At 46.2% G+C, this 20174-nt stretch overlaps 2 protein-coding genes across 2 annotated transcripts; one reads left to right on the forward strand and one right to left on the reverse strand.

Moving 5' to 3' along the window:
* Window positions 1-792: 792 nt before the first annotated feature.
* Window positions 793-7547, forward strand: LOC117868111 (guanylin-like). Its single transcript, XM_034753721.1, has 3 exons — window positions 793-1064; window positions 3620-3809; window positions 5406-7547. Exons 1-3 carry the CDS (start codon window positions 990-992, stop codon window positions 5471-5473), a joined length of 333 nt encoding a protein of 110 aa, XP_034609612.1. The 5' UTR covers window positions 793-989; the 3' UTR covers window positions 5474-7547.
* A 6805-nt stretch (window positions 7548-14352) lies between these two features.
* On the reverse strand, window positions 14353-19369 carry GUCA2A (guanylate cyclase activator 2A). Its single transcript, XM_034753624.1, has 3 exons — window positions 19189-19369; window positions 15239-15425; window positions 14353-14708 (listed from the first exon to the last, which is right to left on the reverse strand). The coding sequence occupies exons 1-3, from the start codon at window positions 19258-19260 to the stop codon at window positions 14644-14646; spliced, it is 324 nt and encodes a 107-aa protein (XP_034609515.1). The 5' UTR covers window positions 19261-19369; the 3' UTR covers window positions 14353-14643.
* Between the last annotated feature and the right edge of the window lie 805 nt (window positions 19370-20174).

Raw genomic sequence — 20174 nt, forward strand, 5'->3', positions numbered from 1 at the left:
GACCATAGCAATACTGTGTGATTGATGTGGACTGATCATCTTGATGTAGCCATTCAGGGGACTTTACCTTTCATTTCAGGAAGGGTCCATGGTGATCTCTCTCCCAACAGGAACCGGGTGCAGGTTCCTGATGGGGTTGCTCACTTTGTGGGGATCGTGTGGGTTGTCTGTCTGCAGCCGGAGATCCTGCTGGCTGGCTACAGGGTGGAAGGAGTCTTGCCAGGACCGTGTCATTGTTAAGGACCCTGGCTGGGAGCTGCTCTGGGGCTAGGCTGTACGATGCATATAGGAGCACTCTAGTAAGGTGCTTCAAAGAGCAGCAGTGAGAGAAACTCACAGATCCACGCACTGCAGATACCTCGCATCCTGAGCACGTTCAACTCCCCCAGATCCCTCACTGCGTTCCTTACTCATTGCAGTTCCAGGAGGGAGCCGAGTGACCAGCAGTTGCTTCAAGGGGCCAAATGCCTCTTATCTCTTTCCAATCCTCTTTCGTTCTCAGAACACTGTGGACACATGAGCTGGCCGGGAAATTAAGGACACACCACATGGGGGGACATGGTTTCAGACAGTGCGTGGGATTAGGCACGTAAGGGCTGGAATTTTATGGTTCCTTGTGTTATAGCCACTTTCCCAGGCCTGAAGAGACTCATAAACATTGGGACCTGCAAGGGTGGGGCTGGCCTGCTCTGTTGATAAGCAGTTAACTATTAGTCCTTTCAGTGTTTATTAAATGGCAATAAATTTGCTCAGTCAATGGTTGGATTAATGAATGACCAAGTCAATGGTGTGTGAAGGCCTTATAAAGCTTCCCTTCCCTTTGGGAAGGAACAGGCCTGCCTGCTAGAGGAACTGAGCACTCAAAATCCAAAGGAGCACAGCGGAGAGAGAGAAGGCGCCAGAGAGACACGGGAAAAGGAGAACAAAGCACTCAAATCAAGACAGAAGACTTAGCCTGAGAAGGAAAGGGAGTAGTACCTGCAGGTGCCATGAAGGGCATCACTTTCCCAGTAACTGTTATGCTTCTGATACTGGTGCACAGCTCCCAGCCTGTCCATGTCCAGGTGAGATCACGAGCTCTCAGACCTCTGTCCTTTTATTATTATAGATCCAACAAGGTGTGACTGTGATGCAAGGGAGCATGGTTAGAACAGGCGCTTATAAAGTAGCCTCATGGGTTCTAATCCTCACCTTGCCACTGGCAAGGTGTGTAACTTCATTGCTCTGTGCCTCTATTTATCTATCCGTATAATGGGGTTTGTATTTATAATTACCTCTGAGGTTTGTGAGACTTGATGGTTTGCAGAAACGCTTTGAACTCCTCCAATGAGAGATGTTCTGTACTATAAGTGCCAAGTGTATGCCCTATGGCTGCAGGCACCTCCAGACATAGTGATTAGGGATATCTCCTATTTCACAGAAGGGGCTAAATTATTTCTGGCTCACCTGGCTAATCTGCTTCTGGGCAGAAGCTCCCCCTGCAAGTAATTAACTAGGGGGGAGGGATGTGGTTTGAGCATTGGCCTGCTAAACCCAAGGTTGTGAGTTCAATCCTTGAGGGGGCCACTTAGGGATCTGGGGCAAAATCAGTACTTGGTCCTGCTAGTGAAGGCAGGGGGCTGGACTCAATGACCTTTCGGGGTCCCTTCCAGTTCTATGAGATAGGTATATTTATTTAACTAATTTATGGGACAGAGCCTGCAGAAATGTCACGTAGGGAATAAAAAATGGACCTAAAGGCTACTCAATCAAAAGGGGGATGGTAAATAAGGCCAGATTCTCAAAAGTGCGCAGCACCCGCTCTTGGGACCTTTGGGAACAACGGAAAGCTGTTGGGCTGTATTTTGCAAATGTGACCCAAAGGGGGCTGGGTGTGTGTGCGAGAGAGACAGAGAACGAGAGAGGGAAAGAATTCTGTCTGTGCTCAGACCCCCGCACGAGCCTGTGACCACTGAATTTCATTGCCATGTCACTAACTTCACTGGAATGCCAAGGTGTGTAGTATTGTCAGCTGTTCATCAAGTCTCTGCGGGTAGGGCAGGTTTGCCAGGAACTGTTCTACAGTATCTCAGCTTTGCTTTCTCTTCATTTCCCCTTCTGGGGCAGGGTGCTGCTGATTGGGAGGTCACTTCTTCCTTTTCTCCCAAGCTGTTCCTGAGCTCAAGGACTGTGGGTGGGAACAGATGCTTTTCTGTGAAAGGAAAAAAACCTCCAACTTCCCATCTGCCTTGCGGCTGCATGAATGGCTTTTTTTGTACACCATAAAGCCACATCTAACTGGAAAAACTGTTGTTGCCTTTTCTAGTATCTTTATTGTGCTGTTTGCCCCTGGTTCTCTTTCCTTATTCTACCGCCAGTAACACACCAAATGTCTTTCCAAGAGTGGCCACGTGCACACACGCACTCACTCACGCATGGGTGTAGGACGCTCAGCTCTAAGCATCCAGAGCCTTGCACTTTGAGACCAGCTCCGTGGGAAGGGCTGTTACCCAGGGCTGTACAGAATGTTAAGTACGTTTTTATTTTTTAAGCCCTGTGTTGATATTCATTGAGCTTGGCTTCACCCTGCCACTCGTGAGACCAGAATGCTCGTGCAAATCACTTGTGAGCAGGATTCTAGCCCTTTCACTTGGGCCAGGTCAGCTTCCCCAGGTTCAAACTGATTTCTCAAGGAAAAAAACCCCACCGAGACTGTTGGTCTGTGAAATCCCTCTGCCTGCTTTCATTCCATATGTCCTAGAAACCACATGACCAACAAAGCATCTTTGGCAAGATGGTGACTGACATCCATGTGACTTTACAATGTGCTTTTAAGGGCTGTGTATGGTAAACAAAGTCCCTGCCATATGGCACAGATCTCGATGGCACATTGCAGAGATGCATAAAAGATGCTTTTTGAGGCGTGTGGCGTCTGTGGAATGTAAACAGAAATCATTTGCAAATCAACGTTTCAACTTCCATTATAAAATCTGGCAGCTCCGGAGCCCAGGAACAGACATTCTGTCTGGTGGGAAAGGAAGGGGCTTGAGTCAAGCTCTGCTCCGACAAGCCCTGCTACTCCATCTAGTCTATTCCCGCTTACACACCCATCCCTCTCCTGTTGGACTGCAAATACGCAGTGTTGCCTGTCTGTTGAGCATCGTCTGATGCTGGCCCCAAGCCCAGTAGAAACAGTAGTCACTACCACGGGGCTGGGCCAGCTTTTACATAAATATACACCACGCTTTTTGGACCATAGCAAAGGACAGGGATCCTCCTCATGGAGTGGTTACATTCTTCATTCTCTATGCACCCTCCAGTGCAGATGAGACTTTTAGCTGGAGGGTCATGCTGTTCAGTATGATGGGTAGAAAAGCCTCAGTCTAGTTGATTGGCCAGCCTGGTCACATGGTGAGGTGACCTCAAAGGTCTCTGTACTGAAGAACTAACAATCGGTCCACAGTGAGTGCTAATCTAACAGCCCCCTCGCAGTTCCAAAATGGCCCAACAGTGAGCACCATCCTTTTCCCCTGGAATGTAACATTGTGCCCGTGTTTGGCGTCACTGGCTTCTGGTGAAGCAAGAGGGATCTGCGTAATGACTCCTTGCCTGACATATTGCTTTGGTTCTCTCTAAATAGGAGGGGGAATTCTCGTTCCCGCTAGAGGCTGTGAAGAAGCTGAAGGAATTCTTGGATGCAGATGTCAGAGCCAGTCCCCGGATGACGGCTAGGACCAGTTTCATTTCTGTGTGTGCAAACCCAGAGCTGCCCAAAGAATTTCAGCCCGTATGTCAAAGGGAAGATGCACCCATCATTTTTAACAGGCTGAGTACGTAGTGTTTACTCGCAAGCGTCCCATGTTGCCCCTGTAGCTGAGACCCTTCAATCTCAAATGTTTGAGAGAGGCAGCCCCAGAACTGCACTGTTCCCCCTAGGCTCGCAGCCTGCTGCTAGGGCTGGTGTATCCGTGAGCTTTCCGCAGCAGGCAGTCAGACAAAATTCCCTGTAGCGACTGCAGTAGTTGCTGAGGTCGCCGCTAGCTAGCACCGAGGTTTCTGTATGACACCTGCTGATGCAGGAGTTACCTGGGTCAAGCTGAAGTGACTATGGGATAGCTCCCCTGGAGTAATTGTTCTTGCTACAACTTAGCTGAGTTTAAAGCCAGAAGGGCCCATTGTGATGCTCTAGTCCAGTGGTGCCCAACCTTATTACACGGGAGGGCCACGTAAACCTAAGCACACCCTTGTGTGGGCCAAGCAGATTCTATAGATTATTAATAAGATTTAAAGTCACTTCTACTGATTTCTATTTTACATTCATCTTGTTTCGTATGTATTTAGATAGACAATCCTGTACAATTAGAACCAATCTATTTACACACTTGTGTAAACGAAAACGATGTCAACATGATAACAAAACGCCAATGAATCAGCCATTAGTATATTGTGTTGAAACGGGCTGCAGGCCTTATGAAATGCTCCGGTGGGCGTGTACAGCCTACAGCTGTAGGTTGGGCACCTCTGATCTAGTCTGACCTCCTGCATAGCCCAGGAGAGAAAATTTGCCCATTGATTCCTGCATGAAACCCTATAACGTCTGTCAGTGAATTTTATTTGCTCTCTGAGCATTTCAGAAAAAAAAAATCAAACACTACAACTTACTAGATCAAGACAGCTGTAAGTGGCCCTTCCCAGATAAGCACCATCCAGACTAGATTCCCTCAGTCCAAAGGAAAGATGTGTACCCTGGATGTCACCAAATCCAGACTCTGACACGTGAAAACAATCTAGCTGTTAACGCAAGCGCCAGGTACTAAAGGGCTCTTTTGTCTAGCAGAGAAAGGCAGAACGAGAACTGAGGGCTGGAAGCTAAAAACAGATATGTTCAAATTAGAAATAAGGCAAAATGTTTAACATCAGGGCTGATTAACCACAGGAACAAAGTACCAAGGGAGGTGGTAGATTCTCCATCTCTTGATGGCTTCAAATTGAGTCTGGAGGTTTTTCTGGAAGATGCTTTAGTGAAACACAAATTAGTGGGCTCAATACAGGGGTAACTGGGTGAAATTTAATGGCCTGGGATATCCAGGAGGTCAGGCTAGATGATCTTCTAGTCCCTTCTGGCTTTAAACTTGATGAATCTAGGTTCTGAACAGCACAGTTCTGTGCTACTGAGTGTTCCTGGTTCAGGCACTGAATACCTATTTCCTGTGCACTATTTCCCCCCAGGGCATTGGTAAAAGATGTCACTCTTCAGCTAAGACTTTACAAGGTGCAGTTTTCCTTGTTATTTTGTTTGGGTGACTATTAAAGCTCCCAAAGCAGCAGTGGGAAGGAGTCTCCATGTCCCCTGATGTGCTTGCTCAATTCCCCTACAGAAATGCCCTGACAGTATCACTGAAATATTCTCTTTTCTTCCTGAACAGACTTAGCTGTCCAAGACATGGATATATGTGAAATCTGCGCCAATGCAGCTTGCGCAGGTTGTCGCTGAAGAAGGATGAAACCATGTATATGGGGGCCAGCCAAGCCCTGCAATCTCTGCATTTATCCTGCAGCGTCGTTTGCATTGGCAAAGCTATTCTCTCTTAGGCCAGGTCTCCGCTGCCACCTACTTTGGTATAACTTATGTGGCTCAGGGGTGTGAATGAGCCACCCCCTGAGCGACATAAGTTACACTGAACTAAGCGATGGGAGAGCTTCTCCCGCTGACATAGCGACCGCCTCTCGCCGAGTGGATTTATTGTGCTGATGGGAGAGCTCTTCACCAGATGCGGTGCAGCTGTGCCAGTGTAGTGCTTCTAGTGTAGACTAGCCCTGAGAAACACAAACAAGATCCCCTCCCAACACCCACGCCAGGGTCACTGCTTCACTTTCCAAAAAGGTTTTTTTGTTAGGATGGGTGGGAGGTTTGGGGAATTGTAGCATCTCCTGTAAAAACCTTGTGAGGTCTAAATCCATGTGTGATTGTCTCCACCTGCACTAGTAGATCAGGTAGCACAGAGAAAATTCTATCAGCACAACCCGTGTGCCGTGGGATGGGGTTAGCACAGGCACAATCCAGTTTAATAGTGGGAGGTGAGGCTAACGACAGGATTGGTTCAGTCTCCATTTAGTTGTCTAAATGTTGCTGATCAATCTGAACTAACCATCTGCCCTGCTGCCCTCTGCAAACCTCCCCCACCCCACCTCACAATACTTTTTCCCCCAAGAATTTTTCCCAGAAGGACCCTGTGACCTCACCCCAGCAATGATAAGTTCCTTTGCACAGGTGCTGTGCTGCAGAACACTGACAATCTACCACCTGCAAGGGGGCTAGCTCCTTTCATCAGCATCAGCTGTTTCTTTCTCGGCTTGGCAGTGCTTGGCCCCAGAGCTTAGAGGCAAGCCACACTCATTGTTCCTGGGTTTGGGCTATGGGAATCCAGGGCTCCAGGACAATTCCCTTTCTTTGTGGGATCTGTTTATCTATTGATGCACGAGGCTACTCAAGGGAGACCTTTCTATATCTGGTGGGGTTCTGCACAGGCTGATGGTTAGTTGCTAGGCTCCTCACACCACTCCTATCTTTGCATTTCTTTAATGCTTACGTTATGTACGTGTAGTGAAGGATTTGTGCATGAGATTGTGATGGCTGTGTGCATATGTCTTCCTGCGTGTTACATGTATGTGCACCCCTATGATGTGGATGTGTTTATAATAAAACTATGTAATTTCATCTAGGGATAGGAATATTTTCTGCCATTTGAAATCTGTGAACCTTAGACTGAGTTTTTTAGTTTGAGTTTGCAGCTCTTCTGCTGTACCTTCACTCACTTCTTAGTAATAACACTGTAGTAATACTTGTGCATTTACCTCCCAATACTGCAACAAGCAGGTACACTTGAATATTTCACACAATCCAGGTCTTGTGGTGTAATTGCAATAGAAATATGCATGAGAAAACACAGTATTTCTGCATTTACAGAGTACAATACACATCCTTTCGGTTGTCACCCAGTTTGGTTTTTATCACAGTAATTTTTAACCTCAGTAGTTTTGAGATAAGCAGCACCTGTGCATTGTAATGCAGTTATGCCTGTTCTTCTGTACATATTAATAGTTGCATTTTCTAATTGTAAAACTAATCACTGTATTTTGTTCAGGTTAGTGTGGCTAAAAAGAAAGTCTCGTTCACTTACCACATTCTGTATATCAGCGAGTTATTTCCCACTTACAGAAAAAGATGTAAAGAAACATTATAGTTAAAAATAAGTAAATAAATAAAAATGCTGAATCACACAATAGTCTGGACATTCTTACTTGTCAGTGAATATTCTTTCTGGGTAAGTGGTACATTGGTTACAAATTCATACTAGCAAATTGACACTTATTCATGCACACAGTAACTGTAATGTTTCTACTGTAACTAACATTATAGTCAACCGCTGGCATTTTGTAGGAGGTCTAAGTATCAAAGTCTGGCTATAGTGAACGTGCCCTGCAAAGCACAGATTCTAGTTTAGTGTCTATCTCACAATGTTTGGAATTAGGCAAATCAAGGTACCTTAATTTGTTTGCATGGAGAATAAAACCCAACTTTCCTTGGATATTGATGTCTTTATTATTTGTCAAGTCAGTTGAAGGTAGATCCAAGCACTTCCTGTATTCCCAGGCATCCACATTAGGTTTCAGTTTCCTCCTTCACTAAATCTTTCATGACTCTGGTTTTGCCTCCAGATGTGTGAATCCAAATGTGAATTTCTTTCTGTGACATCTCTATGCTACTGGTCATTCACACCCTATCCTGGTTAGCAATGGGTAACATGTGGGTGGTCTGGAACTGGGGGTAGTCGTGGTTTGGATAAGTAGGAATTTAGAAGCTTATTTGGTCTGGAATTTTGAAGGAAAATCTGTCAAATCTTTGCTTTCCTATTAGATTTCCAATACTTGCTGGCTTTGGGCAGGTGGGATTTGGGAATAACACAAGGTCAGCCTGAAACCAGGGTATGTTGAGGTTCTGGGGGAAGAAAAGGTAACTAAGATTTAGGTTGACGAAGGGTATCACTTGCAGCTGAATGAATTCAAGCTGATTGCTTGAAATGCTGTAAATAATGCATCTGGAAAAGACATCTCTGGCTTCCTGAATAAATGCAAAATGATATTGTTACCATTCCTATCTGAGTCAGGGGTTTGAACCTGGGTTTGGAGAGAGGTCTTTGTGGGGACATAAACTTCTAGGACAGAGATGGAAAATAGAATTTAGGCCACAGGTTGGATTGTTTTGTTGGAAGGCGAAAGAGCCTGTGGATGGGATGGCAGGAGGCCAGAGGAGCAGACTGCAATGTTGTAATAGTTTGGAAGGGAGAGGATGTGGTGGTGTTTATTTGTGGAAAGTATGTGTGGGAAGACTTCTGACTATGTTTATATGCTACTGCACATGACATTCAAGTTTGCATGAGCATGTGTTACACAATCATTTATTGCTCTGTCTGCTTCATGTTCTCAAATTCTGAGAGTCAATAGTGAGGGGGAATCCCCACTAGGAAGAAAGGTGAAATCGTAGTGAAAACAAGGCAGTTTGTAGTTTTCAAACAAATTAGCAGTTCTATGTAAGGTGCTTATGTGGCCCCCATCACTGCAGTATCTGAGCATCAACCCCACTGCATGGCAGGGAAGCACTATCCAGAAACAGCTTTTCTGCAGGGAAACTGAGGCACAAAGGTGACTTTCCTTGGGGCATACAGGCTGTTTGGGGCAGAGCTGGAATTGAACCCAGCTATCTTACAGCCCAGGCTAGAGTGCTAAGCCCTGGTCCGTGACTCCTCTCAAGCTAAAGGTGATGGGGAAGCCCGTGTTTACCCTGACATGCTAAGTCATGTGAAAACTCCGAACTGCCTTAACTTCACTAAGGGTACGTCTTATTGCCGATACGGCAGGTAGCAATCGATTTATCCGGGATCGATATATCACGTCTAGTTAAGACGCGATATATCGATCCCTGAACGCGCTCACCGTCAACTCCGGAACTCCACCAGAGCGAGCGGCGGTAGCGCAGTCGACGGAGGAGCCGTGGCCATCGATCCTGCACCGTCTGGACCCCAGGTAATTCGATCCAAGATATTTCAACTTCAGCTATGCTATTCGCGTAGCTGAAGTTGCGTATCTTGGATCAATTCTCCCCCCCCGTGTAGACCAGCCCTCAAAGATAACAGAGAATTGTTGCTTTTGTGTGCAGACAAACACAAACATTCACTTCTTGGTCCCTCCCAGACATCAGAAGGACACAATGTTGGCTGATCATCCAGTTGCCTCCTCTCCAGCTTTTTTGATTGCCACCGTACACTGAGCAAATGTTTTCAGAAAACTATCCATGATGACACTAAGATCTCTTTCTTGAGTGGTAACAACTAATATAGATCCCATCACTTTGTATGTATAGTTGGCATTATATCTCCCAATGTGCATTACTTTGTACTTATCAACATTACATTTCATCTGTAATTTTTTTTGCCCAGTCACCTAGTTTTGTGAGATTCCTTTGTAACTCTTCACAGTCAGCTTAACTATTGTTACAAAGTTCGTCCTCTATCTTGGTGGGTCCTGCGCTTATTGGCGGATTTTCTTGCCTCAGAGATTCACCATGTGGGCTGGGGAACAGCCTAGAGACCTTCCCCTCTGGGAGAACCCACAGTCCAGGTCAATTGGGAGGTTTGGGGGGAACCCGGACCCGCCCTCTACTCCAGGTTCCAGCCCAGGGCCATGTGGACTGCAGCTGTCTATAGTGCCTCCTGTAACAGCTGCACGACAGCTACAACTCCCTGGGCTACTTCCCCATGGCCTCCTCCAAACACCTTCCTTATTCTCACCACAGGACCTTCCTCCTGGTGTCTGATAACACTTGTGCTCCTCAGTCCTCCAGCAGCACGCCCTCTCACTCTCAGCTCCTTGTGCCTCTTGCTCCCAGCTCCTCACACTTGCACCACAAACTGAAGTGAGCTCCTTTTTAAAACGCAGGTGCCCTGATTAGCCTGCCTTAATTGATTCTAGAAGCTTCTTCTTAATTGGCTCCTGGTGCCCTAATTAGTCTGCCTGCCTGAACTGGTTCTAGTAGGTTCCTGATTACTCTAGTGCAGCCCCTGCTCTGGTCACTCAGGGAACCAAAAACTACTCATCCAGTGACCAGTATATTTGCCCTTTACCAGACTCCTGTACCCCACTGGTCTGGGTCTGTCACACTATCTTGAGTGATTTTGAATTGTCTGCAAACTTTGCCATCTCTCTGTTCACCCCCTTTTCCTGATTGTTGATGAAGATACTGAATGACACTGGCCCAATTCAGATCTTTGTGGGACACCACCATTTACCTGTCTCCATCGTGAAAGATGATCATTTATTCCTACCCTTTGTTTCTTGTTACTTTCCCAGGAGAGGACCTTCTCTTTTATGCTATGTAAAAGAAATAAAGGTAGAGATGGTTACAAGCAAATAAAAGTAAAAATATGCTTTTTAGTGGCTAAGACCTAATTTCAGCAATTTTCAATCTTTGTTCAAAGTAGTTTACTCACAATTCTTCCATTCCCAGAGACTTCAACCCCTTTGGTTGAAGGACCCGTCTTTCTCAGCTTGCAAGAGCTCTGGCCCTTGTGTGTCTAGTGATGGATGGCAAGATGGCTTCTTCTCTTTCCTTATATCTTCCCAAACTCACTGTTTTGTCCTAAGATTCAGGATGACCTCATGCTGTTCTCCTCTTCCTGTGGACTTTCCATTCCCCTGCTGATTCATATGTAAATTGGGCTTTCATTGTCTTTGGTCACACCTTGCTTAATTTCCTTCAAGACAGGTAGCTAGCTGCCTTCCCTTCTGTCTGGGAGAAAACCTGTTTCTCCTTGCGTTTGGTCTCAGACTTTAAACCATAATATCACTGGGTGTCCATATTTTCTCCTATAGTGTTAATACAGACATTGCAGTATGATATTAATCACCAGTGTGATGTTAGCTTTCGGAAAAGGCCTTACCTGATACACTTTTATAATACTGTAATATTCTATTCAATCAGTTGATTAAATTACTTAACATTTGAGATTCAGACCTCCACAAAAGGCTAGCTCCCTCGCTAGGTTGATGGCTTTGTTTGTCTTTTATGTAAAGGTGCCTTCATTGTCTGTGCCTGACGACAAGCAAATGCACCTGCCTCTGTTTAGTGAAAACCGGGATTATGCATTACTTGCAAATGCATTTTAAGTACATAATTTTAGCATATATTCATAACTCTTTGTACACAGCTGGTACATACACTATGTAAAACTGTTAATGATCAATGAGTTGTTATTTTCCCAATGGTAGCTTATATGATGCCTTTTAGATACAGATTATGACAACAGTGCATTAGGTGTAGTGAATGTGTCAGGCCTGACAAGTGCTGGTGACCCAGAGTAGTGAATCACAGATGGGCCTCTGTGTCACAGACTTCCCCCCAACCCCCTGCAAGCATAGAGCTGTGCCAGCATACTCAAGATCTCTTGGAGCCAAAGGCAAAGCAGATTACAGAACTGAGCTGATACTTGTGGACAGGTGAAAGGATCCTGAGTGAATGGCAGAGCCTAATTGCCTAGAACTCACCTTGGATGGAACCTGCCAGTCAGCTGAAGAAAGACAACTGACATTATCGGCATAATTCTCACACAATGCAAAGAGACAGAGAAAAGAAATACAGCATAGAATCATAGAATATCAGGGTTGGAAGGGACCTCAGGAGGTCATCTAGTCCAACCCCCTGCTCAAAGCAGGACCCAATCCCAACTAAATCATCCCAGCCAGGGCTTTGTCAAGCCTGACCTTAAAAACCTCCAAGGAAGGAGATTCCACCACCACCCTAAGTAACCCATTCCAGTACTTCACCACCCTCCTAGTGAAATAGTGTTTCCTAATATCCAACCTAAACCTCCCCCACTGCAACTTGAGACCATTACTCCTTGTTCTGTCATCTGGTATCACTGAGAACAGTCTAAATCCATCCTCTTTGGAATCCCCTTTCAGGTAGCTGAAAGCAGCTATCAAATCCCCTCTCACTCTTCTCTTCTGCAGACTAAACAATCCCAGTTCCCTCAGCCTCTCCTCATAAGTCATGTGCTCCAGCCCCTTAATCATTTTTGTTGCCCTCCACTGGACTCTTTCCAATTTTTCCACATCCTTCTTGTAGTGTGGGGCCCAAAACTGGACACAGTACTCCAGATGAGGCCTCACCAATGTTGAATAGAGGGGAATGATCACATCCCTCAATCTGCTGGCAATGCCCCTACTTATACAGCCCAAAATGCCATTAGCCTTCTTGACAACAAGAGCACACTGTTGACTCATATCCAGCTTCTCATCCATTGTAACCCCTACGTCCTTTTCTGCAGAACTGCTGCCTAGCCATTTGGTCCCTAGTCTGTAGCAGTGCATGGGATTCTTCCATCCTAAGTGCAGGACTCTGCACTTGTCCTTGTTGAACCGCATCAGATTTCTTTTGGCCCAATCCTCTAATTTGTCTAGGTCCCTCTGTATCCTATCCCTACCCTCCAGCATATCTACCACTCCTCCCAGTTTAGTGTCATCTGCAAACTTGCTGAGAGTGCAGTCCACGCCATCCTCTAGATCATTAATGAAGATATTGAACAAAACCAGCCCCAGGACTGACCCTTGGGGCACTCCGCTTGATACCGGCTGCCAACTAGACATAGATCCGTGTTACTTATGTTGGCCACAGGCCATGTTTCTCCACAAGGGGACAATCCTGACCCTCAGCCCCTTGTCAATTAATGGAATTGTATTTTTTTTTGGTACGCTGAATCCAGTGCTGGTGAAGTTGCTGGACAAACAGACCTAGATAGGAGGCTGAAATCATCTCTCCACAAGACATGCCTAGCCTGGGCGATATCAGTCCATGCTTGTCCCACACACTGCTCTGCTAATCTTCCACAAAGCCTGAGCTGGAGGGACCGCTTCTGCAGGGAGAGAGCCGTTCCCTCTCCGGGTTCATTCAGTCTTCATGCTCTCGACTGACGTAGCCCCCTAGGGGGCCAGATATGATGTAGGCACCTGCCCATTGGGGTATTTAATTGAAAAATGTGTAATCCTTTTTCCTATTCATTCTGCTTAACTCCTGATGTGTGTGTCTGTCTGCAGCATGGAGGAGCAGTTACTGCCATGGTACTGTTCTATTTTGTTCTGACTGGCTGGTCCTGACTCAGGAGTTGAGCTGGGTGAAATTTTTCAGATGAATAGTTTATTCACCGAAAAATGCAGTTTGGGATCCACCAAACTTATTTGTGACTTTGGGTCAAATTCAGGAGACAGTTTCAGCTGGGAAAAAAAATGGAAAAAAAATTCCTCAAAGTCAAAATGTTTCATTTCAACATTTTTTAAATGAAACATTCTTTGTGTTTTGAAACAATGTTTTCATAGAATATTAGGGTTGGAAGGTACCTCAGGAGGTATCTAGTCCAACCCCCTGCTCAAAGCAGGACCAATCCCCAACTAAATCATCCCAGCCAGGGCTTTGTCAAGCTGGGCCTTAAAAACCTCAAAGGATGGAGATTCCACCATTTTATTTCTAAATGTAGTTAGATTTCTATTTAAAAAGAAAAGGTAAAAATCACTTGCAAACTAAATGAAAACATAGAAAAAATTGTTTTGGGTTGAACAAAATATTTAGTCTGACGTGCAACAACATTTCCTTTTTTGGTTTTTCCTTTCAGTGAGAAAAAACAAAACAAACAGAAAAAATCTGTTTCAGGTTAACCCGTACTGGATTTTTGGGTTCAGCCACTAAACCAAAAACTGAATTATTTTCTCACCTGTGCTCAGAAGGAAACATTGGCGTGGGAAATTAATTGTGACCAGGTATGGGGATATAGCCTGCAGGATCAGGCCCTGACCCTGAAAATCTTGCAGAATCGGGTTCTAATGAGATTTCTGGACTGGGGATTTCGTGAGGACAGTTTTTATTGTGATGTTTATTTTTGGCCTTATGGTTCTATTCCTGGTCTTGGCCTAAAATTGGAATTAAAAAATCCTCATCCAAAGATTTTTCAATGCTCAATGAAGGTTTAATTTCAAATTAAAATCTCAAAACAGATGAAGGTTTGAAGTGTATGTTTGAGGAAAATTAGTGATTTGCCTGTTCCCTAATCAAAAAATGATGGGTTTATGGCTTGGAGAGCAGGCCTGGTGGACAGATAAGAATGAATACCATGTTGCTGGCTCTTGTGCGGTTTAGCAGTGTTGCCAACTCTTGTGAATTTATTGTGCATTTTGTGATATTTGGTGTATTTTTAAAGCACCAGCTCCTGGAGTCAAGTGATTATAAGAGAATCTATCATTCAAAACATGAACTTAAGTTTCCATCCTTCATAGTAGAGGAGAAAATGTCTAAAACATAACCGGAGTGTTCCCTAAAGGCTCAGAAACTAGAAGACAAATAAAAAACCCCTCCAGATTTATTATTTTTTATTTGTGGGGTGGGGTCTGGCTGATGATTTTCAATGTTCAGTGCTGGCAGTATTGAAGCTGGCATGAGGGAGAGGTGTCGAGAAGATGGAGGGAGTCATAGTGTCCGTATCTTGTCTTCTCAGGTCAGCAGAAAGCAGAGGTTGAAGGGCAATGGAGGGAGCTGGAGCAGTGCTGCTGTAATGCCTCTCTTCAACAGCCGGCACATGCAGCAAAAGCACAAATCTCACAAAGCTCGGGGGATCTCGCGATGGGTTCTAAAATCAAAGACAACGGATAAGGTTAGGGCTGGCTGCTCCCTTTCCTCTAACGCCAGGGGCACTCCAGCTGCTGACAGTGCCACAGACCCTTCCCAGCCATGGTGCCTGATCAGTCCGCACCAGTCACACTTCACAGCCGAACGGGGAGAGCCCCTTTCCTCCGAGGGGTGGGCCACAGGCCTCTTGGAGGGTGACAGAGTCTCTGAGGGAATGTACATGAATCACACGGGGAAGGAAGTGAAAAAGCTGCATAGAGCTGGTCAACACTGAATTTCTCAAGGGAGAAAATCCTCCCCACCCAGGACAGAGAGCGAGATGGGAAATGAAACCCCACAGCGTAGTGGGAATCTGACGGCCTCACAGTGTTCAGCCCTGAGACTCACAGGGTCCTAGAGCATTGGGGCGTGGCTGGGGGGAGTAGAGTGTGCTGAGAGCGGAAAGGCAGAGCGGGGCTGTGGGATGCTTAGGGCAGGCTTTTTCCCTACTGAACATGGCTGGCTTCTGGGGGACCAACAGTAAACACCTACTTAAATCCTCAAATATCTGGTCAGCGTCTGGTGTGGCACAGAGTTTCAGGAACTCCTTGGGAATGTCAGGGTTGGCACACAGAGAAGTGGATCTGATGCTGAGCACATGAGGATTCCTGGTCACGGAACTGTCTATGAGGTCTTTCAGCTTCTTCACAGACTCCAGGGGGAATGAGAACTCTCCCACCTGCCAAAGAGAGACACACGTTGAAACTCACTCTGTCCATCTTCAGTCTACAGCAGTGTGAGAGTCCTAGAGCCTTATATATGGATTAAGTCTTTCTTCCACGGCGGCTACCTTAGTAGAAGCCCACGCATTAGTCCAGATCCCAACATAAGTCTCCGTACAGCCACCTTTACCCCCATTGAGCAGTACCTTAATACACAAATAGACCCTTTATTTTCAGTAGGATACTCAGGGAATGTGACACTACTCAGCAGGAACAATGGTGGCAGAATCTAGTCCCTGATGGGGCCAAATTACTCTCTGTTACACTGGTGTAAATCACCAGTAACTCCACAATTTGGTCCATTTCCTGGATTTTACACCCCAAGCTACAGAAATCCTTGACTGTTCAAGGGCAATTGGATAAACACTGGTGCATGCTGGAGAACTAAACTTTATACCTGTCTTTGAACCAGCTGGCACTGGGCACTGCTAAGTTCAGGCTACGAGATGAGATGGAACCTTGCGTTCTTCTGTTATGGAAATGCCTTTGTGCACAGAAGGAGACGGCATCCAGGACAGTACTGGGTATTTGCTCAGGTGATGTGGGACAGAAAACATGGTGATATTCTCCCATTGACTGCCTTGGTCAACTTCCCAGCGTTCTGCCAAAGCCGCACACACCTTTCCGGCATTCTCCTCCACTTGTCTCGGCCACCGTCCCACCCACATCGCCAGCACTTCCAGCTTCCAGGCTCTTCACGTGGCTATTTCAGCTCAGCTGAATGAAGCACACGTCCAGTGATTGCAGAGTGAGTCAGCAATGCAGCTGGCATTAGCATCTCCTGGCCCTCAGACCCCGTTTTCTAATTATTTGACCTGTGTTCTCCCCTTATGTAGCCTGAACTTTCCAGGTGATCATCGCTGTGTTAGGAGAAGCCAGGTTCAGGATTGCCACCTGCTGCCATTTATTTACAATAGTTTCCCCTCGCTTCCCGGCTGCTGTTTGCAAAGCATTAAAAACGGTGTAGAGTTATGGCAGCTTATTACTGGTATTGCTCTACTGGTTGATTCTCTCCGGCACACTGAATAAACACATTTTACTTTTACTTTTTCTGGAGATAACAATACTGACTTACGTGTACATATAGCATCTTTCAGTGAGAAGCATTTCAAAGCGCTCTTTCCCCCTGCAGCAACCTTGACAACTGTATATCATGTCTATCTAATCTGTTTATCTGTCTATTTTTTATGTTTATATTATGTCTCTCCCTTATTGTGGAGGTCTATAAAAGGGCTGTTGATACATTGGAGAGGGTTCAGAGAAGGGCCATGAGAATGATTAAAGGGTTGGAAAACCTGTCTTTTGTAATAGACTCAAGGGGCTCCATTTATTTAGTTTTAACATAGAGAAGGTTAAGGGGTGACTTGATCCTAGGCTATCCATATCAACTATTCAACAATGGGCTCGTCAATCTATCCGAGAAAGGTCGGACACAATCCACTGGCTGGAAGTTGAAGCTAGACAAATTCAGACTGGAAATAAGACAGACATTTTTAACAGGGAGGGTAATTAGCCATTGGAACAATCAGGGCCGGCTCCAGCATTTCTGCCACCTCAAGCAAAAATCACAATCGGCAGCGGCAATTGGAAAAAAAAAAAAAGCCGCGATCGGCGGCGGCAGTTCAGCGGCAGGTCCTTCGCTCCTAGAGGGAGTGAGGGACCTGCTGCCCCCGAATTGCTGCAGGTGCTGCCCCTCTCCCTTAGCCGCCCCAAGCACCTGCTTGTTAAGCTGGTGCCTGGAGCCGGCCCTGGGAACAATTTACCAAGGGTCATTGTGGATTCTCCATCACTGGTCATTTTAACGTCAAGACTGGATGTTTTTCTTATAGGTCTGCTCTAGTTCGGACAGGAATTATTTCAGGGCAGTTCTGTGTACTGTGTTTTACAAGAGGTCAGACTAGATGATCACAATAGTCCCTTCTGGTCCTGGAATCGTGGCATGCTTTAATTCCACCCTAGAGATGGTTGCATTTCAGTGTAAAGTGAGGTGATTCTCATGTCTCTGTGGTGACATTTACCCTGACCAGAGGGAAAGCAAGCTCTCAAACTAAGGGATGACAGTGGTGTATAGGGCGTATGCTGCCCTGTGCAGATGGCTGAACGTCAGCCATAGTGTTTGCGTGGCTTTGTGATCATTTGGATAGAAAGGTGCTATATAGCAGTATAAGATTAGTTATACTAGGGACAGTAAACATTTATATAACCCCAGCCTCTAGAAGGTTCCTGAGGAGATCAGGGAGAGGAGACTCCTATGGAGCATCCCTCAGGGACCTGCTTCTCTTTGCCGAACAGACCCAAGCAGCAAGGAGTAGGACTGGGGAGGTGGATGAGAGCCACCCTCTGCACTTCTACTGTCCATCTGAGGGGATGCCTCCAGCCTTGAGGAGGGGGAGATAGCCTGTTGACAGGTACTCGAGCAGAGGAGTCACACCATGGCCACACAAGCCTGAGCAGGCCTCACAGATCCCTTGTGTGAGCAAGTGCTGACGTACCCCGATGTAACCAGGCCTACCGAACCATGGCGGTTCCACGATGCACCGCAATGTGCCACAGGAAGACATCATAATGCATCATAGGAAATGTAGTCTATCCATGGCCTATAGGGTAGCATGAGACGCCCAAACTACATCTCCCATGAAACACTGCAGCAGCTCAGGAGGACACATACATGAATATTGACCAGAAATAAAACACTTGTTTAGATTTTCCTAATGGAAAATTCAGCCAAAATTCCTCTTTTCCTGCAGGAAAGTGTTGATTTTGAGTAAACCTTATGCTTTATTACATATTTTTGACTAGGCTTTGTGATATTGGTCATTAAGTTAGTGTGTTGTATATGGGGTTTTTTTTCCTAATCCCAAATTCTTTATCCTTCCCACCTCTTTCCTAAATAGATTTGCTCCTTGTCTGACACATAGGCTGCCTGCTCAGTTTTACCTCACTGCACCTTTCCACATCCTCAGTTATTTCCCAAAAAATTCAGGCACTAGTTTAAACTCAAACCCAGGGACCTGTTAAACCGAAATTTATGTACTGAAATACCTGGAGCATAATGGTTACTGCAGTTATAGGGGACAGATGGGGACAAGCGAATAGCCACCTGCCTAGCAGAGGAAGAAACTGCTTAGGATTATGGTAATAAGTGTTATTTGTATTATTGATTGTAGCACCAAGAGGGTCCATCAAGATCAAAGCTCCATTTTGCTGAACAAACAGAGTAAGAGAAAGACCCTGCCTCAAACCTTACAACCTAAATGCAAAGGACAGGCGCAGTATGTGGAGAAGGGCTATAACACATGGGCAGGGTGGCCAGGGAGTGGGAAGGGATATAAACACAGGAAAAGCGAATGAGGTGGTGGCTTGCCAATGTCACGTTAGTTCTCTGGTGTCTTTTGTTTGTTTTTCGATTCGTTGATTTGGGTTTATTAACATAAACGTTGGGTAGGATTATGTTCCTGAATTGGCACATACTATACAACTGGCCCCGCTAACGTTGGAATTTATTCCTTACACAGTCTGGTCAAAGTTAGCGCATCAGTAGCAACCTCCTGTATGACCAGCCATATTGCACACTCATCGCTTCCTGCCCTTTCGGGGTATTATTAAAGTAACAATAGACTGTCAGAAGTGCGGGTACTTTCCAGTTTGCTGCTGCAAGCTAATCCTGCTTAGCTCTATGTGCTGCACCTGGGGCTGCAGGAGGAATTAAAAAACTCTTACCTGGACTGTGACACAGTCAGAGAAGGCTGCCAGGGTGCACAGACACAGAACTGCAGTCAGGAAAGCCTTCATGGTGAGCAGAAGTCTCGGGAAGTGCCTCTCAGCTCTCGCCTTGCCTAGAAGTTCTTTGGACCTGGGTTTCCTTTAACCTGAAGACAACAAGGTGCGATTTTTAAAGGGTTCCCCTGTGGTTACTGTGTAACTAAGACACTACCGTCACTGGCGAGGGGCAATTATAACCTCCTTGGCAAAGAGCCAACTGAAGTGCCCGGGTAGAAACGAGGCCAAATAAAGATAACGCTCACTAAGCCGTGATCAATCTGTTTGACGTTTTACGTCTGTTGCTTGGCGTTTATGCTTGAATTCATCACTGACAGCCTCTGTAGCCCAGCTGTGATGGAGATCAAAGGCAAGCAAAGGCCCAATACTGCAAGCTGCTCAGTGCCTCCTGGGAGGTGCAGAACACCGTCAGCTCCTAGGACCTTCATTGGACTCGGGACATGGAATAACCTGGTCCCAGATGCAGGGGCGGCTCTATGTATTTTGCCGCCCCAAGCACGGCAGTCAGGCAGCCAAATTACCGCTGAAGCCGCGGGACCGGCGGACCTCCTGCAGGCGCGCCGCTGAAGGCAGCCTGACTGCCGCCCTCAGGGTGACCGGCAGGCTGCCCCCCGCGGCTTCCTGCCCCAGGCACGCGCTTGAAGCGCTGGTGCCTGGAGCCGCCGCTGCCCAGATGTGCTGGGGATGCACTTCACCCCCATGCAAAGGACGAGCACAGGAATGAGGCATCTCTGAAGTCTCACTTAGTCCTTCACAATAGGATCTAGATGGCACTTCAGTAATGCGTAGGCCTTGTGCTGGCTCTGTGTACCCTGAGTGTGAAACCAATTGCAGTTCCTCTAAGGGACGATGTCCAGTGACCAGGTTCACTGAGCTGCTGAGGAAGATGAATGGGGTGATTGGAAGGGGAAAGTCTGTGTTAGGGA

This window comes from Trachemys scripta, chromosome 19, assembly GCF_013100865.1.
Source record: "Trachemys scripta elegans isolate TJP31775 chromosome 19, CAS_Tse_1.0, whole genome shotgun sequence".
NCBI classification, from domain to species: Eukaryota; Metazoa; Chordata; order Testudines; family Emydidae; genus Trachemys; species Trachemys scripta.